Source organism: Amaranthus tricolor, chromosome 11 (assembly GCF_026212465.1).
Source record: "Amaranthus tricolor cultivar Red isolate AtriRed21 chromosome 11, ASM2621246v1, whole genome shotgun sequence".
NCBI lineage: Eukaryota > Viridiplantae > Streptophyta > Magnoliopsida > Caryophyllales > Amaranthaceae > Amaranthus > Amaranthus tricolor.
Window position 1 is genome coordinate 7,450,359 of NC_080057.1, and position 10,358 is coordinate 7,460,716.

Genomic DNA, 10,358 nt, shown 5'->3' on the forward strand with positions numbered 1-10,358 from the left:
GAATGAACGATGAAAAATGAACAAGGATCAATGATCAATGTAGAATGAACGATGAAGAATGAACAAGGATTAATGGTGAATGACGAATGAACGATGAAGAATGAACAAGGATCAATGATCAATCAAGAATGAACGATGAAGAATGAACAAGGATTAATGGTCAATGACGAATGAACTATGAAGAATGAACAAGGATCAATGATCAATGAAGAATGAACGATGAAGAATGAACAAGGATCAATGATCAATGAACAATGAACGATGAAGAATGAACAAGGATCAATGATCAATGAAGAATGAACGATGAAGAATGAACAAGGATCAATGATCAATGAAGAATGAACGATGAAGAATGAACAAGGATCAATGATCAATGAAGAATGAACGATGAAGAATGAACAAGGATCTGATGCAAAGGCATCAAAGAACAAGGATCCAACAAAGGAACAGGAACATGAAGGTACTGGTGACTGTTCCTCTGCACCAAATGACCAAGAGACAAGGAAAATCAGCAAAGACACCTTGGACACGACAAAAAGGGATCTACAAAGACTTAAGGAAGCTGAGGAAAGCCAAAGCATCACAAAAACCAACATCATGAACACAAACAAGGCCACAGAATGCAAGAACAGAACAACAGGTGATTCTGACGACCAGCGGACCTTGCTGACATTACTGAGCCCAAACCAGGATGACCTGGATCAGGGTGAAGGCATCAGTGACATCTCCTTACATGGGCCAAGCCATAGAGGCCCTAGGGTTCTGCTAACAAACCACCAAGAAGGCCCTAGGATAGGCTGAAGGAGGCCTGGTCGGAAGAAAAGGGACATCCGGTTTTTGGCTAAGTGTTGGCCTTTGTTTTAATTTTCTGTTTTGTTAGTTAATTGCCACGTATTTTAGTCAAGCCTTGTAACGGCTATTTTTTGAGATGTAAAACTCTATAAATACGTTTGACATTGATGTATTGGTTTTTCACGTTGCATATTGATAATAAAAATCAGAGTTTCATTTTCAGACAAAGTGTTTGATTGTTTTTGAGTTTGTTTGCAAACTTGTTCCAAGGAGGTTCATCTTTGGCCGGAGAATTCATAGGTTTTCAAGCAAACCTATAGTCTCAGGGAATCACACAAGGCAAGGAATCATCCTCCTTGCTTTGAGTTTCTGTATAAGGTTGTAAAGGAGTGGCACAACGTCCACTAGTGCAGACATCAGAAAATCAAGAACCACCTTCTTGATTGTTCTGAGTGTTCTAAACCCCTTTTGCATCGAGTGATTTAGGATTGTGCGTGAGTAATTGGGTAATCTCTTGATCCCACATTGATCTTTGCATAACAAAGACCATATTCAGTCTTTGTTTTGCATCAACTTGGTATCAGAGCCAATTCACGTAAGGGACAAAGAAGAGTATATCAGAAGGACATTTGAAGAACTGGTCATTTGTTCTGGGTTATTTTGAAGAGGGAATCTGAAGGCGATTACAAAACGAAAGAATTGGAGATTTGTGCATTTCCATTCCTACAACGTTCAGGGAGTGTCTTCCTTTACTTTGAATTCATTTTTAATTGTCATTTCAGATTTGCAATTCATTACATCATTCTTTTTGTATCTGGACACGATTTGTTCTCTGAATTTAGCGATTTTTCTTGTTCGATATTTGAAAAACTTGGGATTATTCTGTGCTGGTTATCTAGCTGTTGTGACTTAGAGACCATGGAAAGGGATGATAGGTTTGAAGCTATTGAGGATAAATTGGATAGGTTGTTCGCACATTTAGGGATCGATAATCAGAACAACAGACCACCAATACCAAACCCTAATTGTCGACCATATGAGGATCGGACCATTAAAATCGATCTTCCTGAGTTTGATGGCATATCACATGACCCCTCTAAGTACCTGGAATGGGAGAGAAGAATGGGAGAATACTTTGAATTTAAAGAAACACCCCCAAACCAACAATTTAAGATTGCCAAAATCAAACTAACCAAATCAGCTGCAGTTTGGTTAGAAAGCATTCAAAAACAAAGATTTAGGGAAGAAAGGAATAGGATTAGCACTTGGGACAAACTTAGGAAGCAAATGAAGAGGAGATATGTCCCAACCACGTACAAGCAGCAACTGATTGTACAGTTGTATGCTATGAAGCAGGGAACTAGGTCAGTAGAGGACTACCTGAATGAATGGGAGAGATTGTATCACCTTTGTGACCTTCATGAACCAGAGGAAAATAAAGTAGGAAAGTTCATAGGTGGATTAAGGGAAGAATTTAGGGAAAGATTGATGAATACACCTGACCTTACACTACAACTTGCTACCTCTATAGCCATGGAGATTGAGAGACAACACAAGGCAACAAACCCCCAAATGAGGAACAACAGGACCTATACCCCAAGGAACCCTAGTGCTGTGACCATGCCTAGAAAAGAGTTACCACCCTCTGGACCTAAACCTACTACCCCCAGAACAGAGTCAAACACCAAGCCACAGGACATCATTTGTTTTAAATGCAATGGGAGGGGACACTATAAGAGGGATTGTCCCAATGCAAGGGCGTTTACCATGAAAGAATGGACTGACATTAGGCAAAACACTAACCCTAAGAGACTCCTGGTGTTAAAGAATGGGCAAGAGGAAGAGTTAGACCCTCCCAGCCTAAGTGATGGTGATGGTACATTTATAAGAGATGAGCAGGGAAACTGGCGCCCTTTTGAAGGAGATTCTGAGGAGGAAGGAGAGGGAGAGCTGGAAAAAATTCCCCCTGAGGAAGAGCACTTGAACCTCATTATTAGACGGAGCTTTCACAACACACCCTTGACTAAAAAATCTGACCAAAGAGAAAATATCTTCCAAACAAAGTGCAAAATACAGGGGAAAGTATGTGATTTGATTATTGATAGTGGAAGTGAGGCAAATTGTGTCAGTAAGCAGTTAGTGGAGGAGTTACACCTAAAGACTAAGGCTCACCCTAATCCTTATAAAATGAAATGGTTAGACACCAAGGCTAGTGGTTCAGTAAAACATCAGTGCCCAGTAGTCTTGACTTTGGGAACATATGAGGATGAAGTTTTGTGTGATGTCTTAGATATGGATGCATGCCACCTCTTGCTAGGTAGACCCTGGCAATATGACAAGAGAGCCATACACAATGGTTATGACAACACTTACACTATTAGACACAATGGGAAGAGGAAAGAATTTTTACCCCTGCCCCCACACAGAGCAGTGCCACCTAAGCCCTCTAGTGAACATGTGCAGTTGATGAATAGAAAAGAGTGTGAAAGGGAAGTGCAGGGAACAGAAGAGCTGTATTTGTTAGTTACCAAAGAAGTACAAGATCCCACACCTATACCTGCTGAAATGGCTAGACTATTAGAACAATATAAGGATGTGTTTCCCACTGAGTTACCACCTGGATTACCACCATTCAGGGGGGTGGAACACCAAATTGACTTACTACCTGGGGCTAGTCTTCCTAACAAGCCTGCTTATAGGACTAATCCCAAAGAGGCCCAAGAATTACAGAGACAGGTAGAGGATTTGATAAAGAGGGGCTATGTCAGGGAGAGTTTGAGTCCTTGTGCTGTACCCACTCTACTTGTGCCTAAGAAGGATGGCACATGGAGAATGTGTATTGATAGTCGTAGTATAAACAACATAACCATCAAGTATAGGTTCCCTATACCTAGGATTGATGACATATTGGATGAATTAGGGGGTTCTCAATGGTTTAGCAAGGTGGATCTCAGGAGTGGATACCACCAAATCAGGATGAAAACAGGGGATGAGTGGAAAACAGCCTTCAAAACCAAGTATGGGCTGTATGAGTGGCTTGTTATGCCCTTTGGTTTGACAGGTGCCCCTAGCACTTTTATGCGCCTGATGAATGAGATTTTGAGACCTTTCCTAGGGATGTTTATAGTTGTTTACCTAGATGACATACTCATCTACAGCAAGGATATAGCAACCCATCTAGACCACCTCCAACAACTATTTGAAGTTCTAAGGAAACAGAGGTTGTATGCAAAGCTTGAAAAATGTAATTTCTTACTGCCTGAGGTTAGCTTCTTAGGATATATTGTGGGCAAGGAGGGAGTCAAGGTAGACCCAATAAAAGTCCAAGCCATACAGGAGTGGCCCACACCCACAACACTCACACAAATTAGGTCTTTTCATGGGCTGGCCTCCTTCTACAGAAGGTTTATCAGGGGCTTCAGCTCTGTTATGGCACCCATAACAGAGTGCACGAAACAGGGGAAGTTTACCTGGACACCCAAGGCACAGCAGGCCTTTGAAACCCTTAAAAGTATGATGTGTAGTGCTCCCATTCTCAAGCTACCTGATTTCACTAAACCCTTTGAGTTAGAATGTGATGCCAGTGGTATGGGAATTGGGGCAGTGCTTGTTCAAGAAGGTAGACCAGTGGCATTTTTCAGTGAAAAGCTTAACAATAGTAGGCTTAATTACTCCACCTATGACAAGGAGTTCTATGCTATCATAAGAGCTTTAGACCATTGGTCCCACTACTTAAGAATTCAACCATTCATCCTGCATACTGACCATGAATCCTTGAAATATATAAACAGTCAACATAAGTTGAGTAGTAGGCATGCTAGGTGGGTAGAATTCATGCAAACCTTTGATTTTTCAGCTAAATACAAGGTGGGCAAGACCAACATCATTGCTGATGCCCTTAGCAGGAAGTACAACATGCTGGGTATATTAGGTGCCAAGATTTTGGGTTTTGAGTTCATTAAGGACCAATATCAGACCTGTCCTGACTTTGCTGACATATATAAATCATGTGAAACCACACCACAGGGACTGTTTAATATTCATCAGGGATATTTGTTCAAAGGAAACAAACTATGCATCCCTAAACTACCACTGAGAACAGTGTTGGTGAAGGAGGTGCATGAGGGTAGCATAGCTGGCCATTTTGGCATTCAGAAGACGCTTGACATGCTTGCTAAACATTTTTATTGGCCAAGAATGCTTGGAACAATAGGCAAACACATATTAAGGTGTGAAACCTGTCTGAAGGCCAAAGTGACTTTTCACAAGGGAGAGTATCTGCCCTTACCCATAGCTAACAAACCATAGGAACACATTAGTATGGATTTCATGGTAGCCTTACCTAAAACAAGAAGAGGAAAGGATGCTATTATGGTAGTAGTAGATAGGTTCTCCAAGATGTCACACTTCATAGCATGTACCAAAGCTGATGATGCACAACATATAGCTAAGTTGTATTTTACAGAGGTTGTTAGGCTGCATGGTATACCCAAGTCCATTGTTTCTGACAGAGACAGCAAATTTTTGAGTCACTTTTGGAAAACCTTGTGGAAGATGTTAGGCACTAAGCTGTTGTTTAGTACAGCCTATCATCCTCAGACTGATGGTCAAACAGAGGTGACCAACAGAACTTTAGGCACCCTCCTAAGGTCATTGGTGACCAAGAACATTAGGGAATGGGATTTAAAGTTATGCTATGCGGAATTTGCTTATAACAGGTCTCCAAGTCGTGCCACAAAACACACCCCCTTTGAGTGTGTGTATGGCACTAACCCATTACTTCCTATATCTCTGATTGACCTGCCTATATGTGACAGCAAAACAGAGGAAGCTGCAGATTTAATCAAGCAAATGGAAGAGATTCACAAGCAAGTCCATGCAAACCTGGAAGAGACCAACAGGAAATACAAGAAACAAGCTGACAAACACCTGAGAGCAAGGCAACCAATCCAGGAAGGTGATCAAGTATGGGTCTACTTAAGAAAAAAAACGTTTTCCACACCTCAGAAAAAACAAGTTGCAGCCCAGAGCCATAGGCCCTTATCAAGTGTCAAAGAAAATTGGGAGCAATGCCTTTGAGATCCAGCTGCCTGCAGACTTCAACATCTCTCCTATCTTCAACATAGGAGACCTGACACTGCATCAACCAGTCCAAGAATTGAGGACAATTCTCCCCCAAGAGGGAGGAGTTGATGCAAAGGCATCAAAGAACAAGGATCCAACAAAGGAACAGGAACATGAAGGTACTGGTGACTGTTCCTCTGCACCAAATGACCAAGAGACAAGGAAAATCAGCAAAGACACCTTGGACACGACAAAAAGGGATCTACAAAGACTTAAGGAAGCTGAGGAAAGCCAAAGCATCACAAAAACCAACATCATGAACACAAACAAGGCCACAGAATGCAAGAACAGAACAACGGGTGATTCTGACGACCAGCGGACCTTGCTGACATTACTGAGCCCAAACCAGGATGACCTGGATCAGGGTGAAGGCATCAGTGACATCTCCTTACATGGGCCAAGCCATAGAGGCCCTAGGGTTCTGCTAACAAACCACCAAGAAGGCCCTAGGATAGGCTGAAGGAGGCCTGGTCGGAAGAAAAGGGACATCCGGTTTTTGGCTAAGTGTTGGCCTTTGTTTTAATTTTCTGTTTTGTTAGTTAATTGCCACGTATTTTAGTCAAGCCTTGTAACGGCTATTTTTTGAGATGTAAAACTCTATAAATACGTTTGACATTGATGTATTGGTTTTTCACGTTGCATATTGATAATAAAAATCAGAGTTTCATTTTCAGACAAAGTGTTTGATTGTTTTTGAGTTTGTTTGCAAACTTGTTCCAAGGAGGTTCATCTTTGGCCGGAGAATTCATAGGTTTTCAAGCAAACCTATAGTCTCAGGGAATCACACAAGGCAAGGAATCATCCTCCTTGCTTTGAGTTTCTGTATAAGGTTGTAAAGGAGTGGCACAACGTCCACTAGTGCAGACATCAGAAAATCAAGAACCACCTTCTTGATTGTTCTGAGTGTTCTAAACCCCTTTTGCATCGAGTGATTTAGGATTGTGCGTGAGTAATTGGGTAATCTCTTGATCCCACATTGATCTTTGCATAACAAAGACCATATTCAGTCTTTGTTTTGCATCAGGATCAATGATCAATGAAGAATGAACGATGAAGAATGAACAAGGATAAATGGTCAATGACGAATGAACGATGAAGAATGAACAAGGATCAATGATCAATGAAGAATGAACGATGAAGAATGAACAAGGATCAATAGTCAATGACGAATGAACGATGAAGAATGAACAAGGATCAATGATCAATGAATAATGAATGATGAAGAATGAACAAGGATTAATGGTCAATGACGAATGAACGATGAAGAATGAACAAGGATCAATGATCAATGAAGAATGCACGATGAAGAATGAACAAGGATTAATGGTCAATGACGAATGAACGATGAAGAATTAACAAGGATCAATGATCAATGAAGAATGAACTATGAAGAATGAACAAGGATCAATGGTCAATGACGAATGAACGATGAAGAATGAACAAGGATCAATGATCAAAGATAAATGAACGATGAAGAATTAACAAGGATCAATGATCAATGAAGAATGAACGATGAAGAATGAACAAGGATCAATGATCAATGAAGAATGAACAATGAAGAATGAACAAGGATCAATGCTCAATGACGAATGAACGATGAAGAATGAACAAGGATCAATGATCAATGTAGAATGAAGGATGAAGAATGAACAAGCATCAATGATCAATGTAGAATGAACGATGAAGAATGAACAAGGATTAATGCTCAATGAAGAATGAACGATGAAGAATGAACAAGGATCAATGATCAATGAAGAATGAACGATGAAGAATGAACAAGGATCAATGATCAATGAAGAATGAACGATGAAGAATGAACAAGGATCAATGATCAATGACAAATGAACGATGAAGAATGAACAAGGATCAATGATCAATGAAGAATGAACGATGAAGAATAAACAAGGATTAATGGTCAATGACGAATGAACGATGAAGAATGAACAAGGATCAATGATCAATAAAGAATGAACGATGAAGAATGAACAAGGATAAATGGTCAATGAAGAATGAACGATGAAGAATGAACAAGGATCAATGATCAATGAAGAATGAACGATGAAGAATGAACAAGGATCAATAGTCAATGACGAATGAACGATGAAGAATGAACAAGGATCAATGATCAATGAATAATGAACGATGAAGAATGAACAAGGATTAATGGTCAATGTCGAATGAACAAGGATCAATGATCAATGAAGAATGAACGATGAAGAATGAACAAGGATCAATGATCAATGAAGAATGAACGATGAAGAATGAACAAGGATCAATGAAGAATGACGAATGAACGATGAAGAATGAACAAGGATCAATGATCAATGAAGAATGAACGATGAAGAATGAAAAAGGATTAATGGTCAATGACGAATGAACGATGAAGAATGAACAAGGATCAATGATCAATGAAGAATGCACGATGAAGAATGAACAAGGATTAATGGTCAATGACGAATGAACGATGAAGAATGAACAAGGATCAATGATCAATGAAGAATGAACAAGGATTAATGGTCAATGACGAATGAACGATGAAGAATGAACAAGGATCAATGATCAATGAAGAATGAACGATGAAGAATAAACAAGAATCAATGATCAATGAAGAATGAACAAGGATCAATGGTCAATGAAGAATGAACGATGAAGAATGAACAAGGATCAATGATCAATGAAAAATGCACGATGAAGAATGAACAAGGATCAATGGTCAATGACGAATGAACGATGAAGAATGAACAAGGATCGATGATCAATGAAGAATGAACGATGAAGAATGAACAAGGATCAATGATCAATGAAGAATGAACGATGAAGAATGAACAAGGATCAATGATCAATGAAGAATGAACAATGAAGAATGAACAAGGATCAATGATCAATGACAAATGAACGATGAAGAATGAACAAGGATCAATGATCAATGAAGAATGAACGATGAAGAATGAACAAGGATCAATGATCAATGAAGAATGAACGATGAAGAATGAACAAGGATCAATGATCAATGACAAATGAACGATGAAGAATGAACAAGGATCAATGATCAATGAAGAATGAACGATGAAGAATAAACAAGGATTAATGGTCAATGACGAATGAACGATGAAGAATGAACAAGGATCAATGATCAATAAAGAATGAACGATGAAGAATGAACAAGGATAAATGGTCAATGAAGAATGAACGATGAAGAATGAACAAGGATCAATGATCAATGAAGAATGAACGATGAAGAATGAACAAGGATCAATAGTCAATGACGAATGAACGATGAAGAATGAACAAGGATCAATGATCAATGAATAATGAACGATGAAGAATGAACAAGGATTAATGGTCAATGTCGAATGAACGATGAAGAATGAACAAGGATCAATGATCAATGAAGAATGAACGATGAAGAATGAACAAGGATCAATGAAGAATGACGAATGAACGATGAAGAATGAACAAGGATCAATGATCAATGAAGAATGAACGATGAAGAATGAAAAAGGATTAATGGTCAATGACGAATGAACGATGAAGAATGAACAAGGATCAATGATCAATGAAGAATGAACAAGGATTAATGGTCAATGACGAATGAACGATGAAGAATGAACAAGGATCAATGATCAATGAAGAATGAACGATGAAGAATAAACAAGAATCAATGATCAATGAAGAATGAACAAGGATCAATGGTCAATGAAGAATGAACGATGAAGAATGAACAAGGATCAATGATCAATGAAAAATGCACGATGAAGAATGAACAAGGATCAATGGTCAATGACGAATGAACGATGAAGAATGAACAAGGATCGATGATCAATGAAGAATGAACGATGAAGAATGAACAAGGATCAATGATCAATGAAGAATGAACGATGAAGAATGAACAAGGATCAATGATCAATGACAAATGAACGATGAAGAATGAACAAGGATCAATGATCAATGAAGAATGAACGATGAAGAATAAACAAGGATTAATGGTCAATGACGAATGAACGATGAAGAATGAACAAGGATCAATGATCAATAAAGAATGAACGATAAAGAATGAACAAGGATAAATGGTCAATGAAGAATGAACGATGAAGAATGAACAAGGATCAATGATCAATGAAGAATGAACGATGAAGAATGAACAAGGATCAATAGTCAATGACGAATGAACGATGAAGAATGAACAAGGATCAATGATCAATGAATAATGAACGATGAAGAATGAACAAGGATTAATGGTCAATGTCGAATGAACGATGAAGAATGAACAAGGATCAATGATCAATGAAGAATGAACGATGAAGAATGAACAAGGATCAATGATCAATGAAGAATGAACGATGAAGAATGAACAAGGATCAATGAAGAATGACGAATGAACGATGAAGAATGAACAAGGATCAATGATCAATGAAGAATGAACGATGAAGAATGAAAAAGGA

General features: G+C 38.9%; 1 protein-coding gene across 1 annotated transcript; it reads left to right on the plus strand.

Moving 5' to 3' along the window:
- The first annotated feature begins 597 nt into the window (after positions 1 to 597).
- LOC130826474 (uncharacterized) lies at positions 598 to 5,100 on the plus strand. The gene is made up of 2 exons (XM_057692063.1): positions 598 to 759; positions 1,459 to 5,100. The coding sequence occupies exons 1-2, from the start codon at positions 598 to 600 to the stop codon at positions 5,098 to 5,100; spliced, it is 3,804 nt and encodes a 1,267-aa protein (XP_057548046.1).
- Positions 5,101 to 10,358: the final 5,258 nt, after the last annotated feature.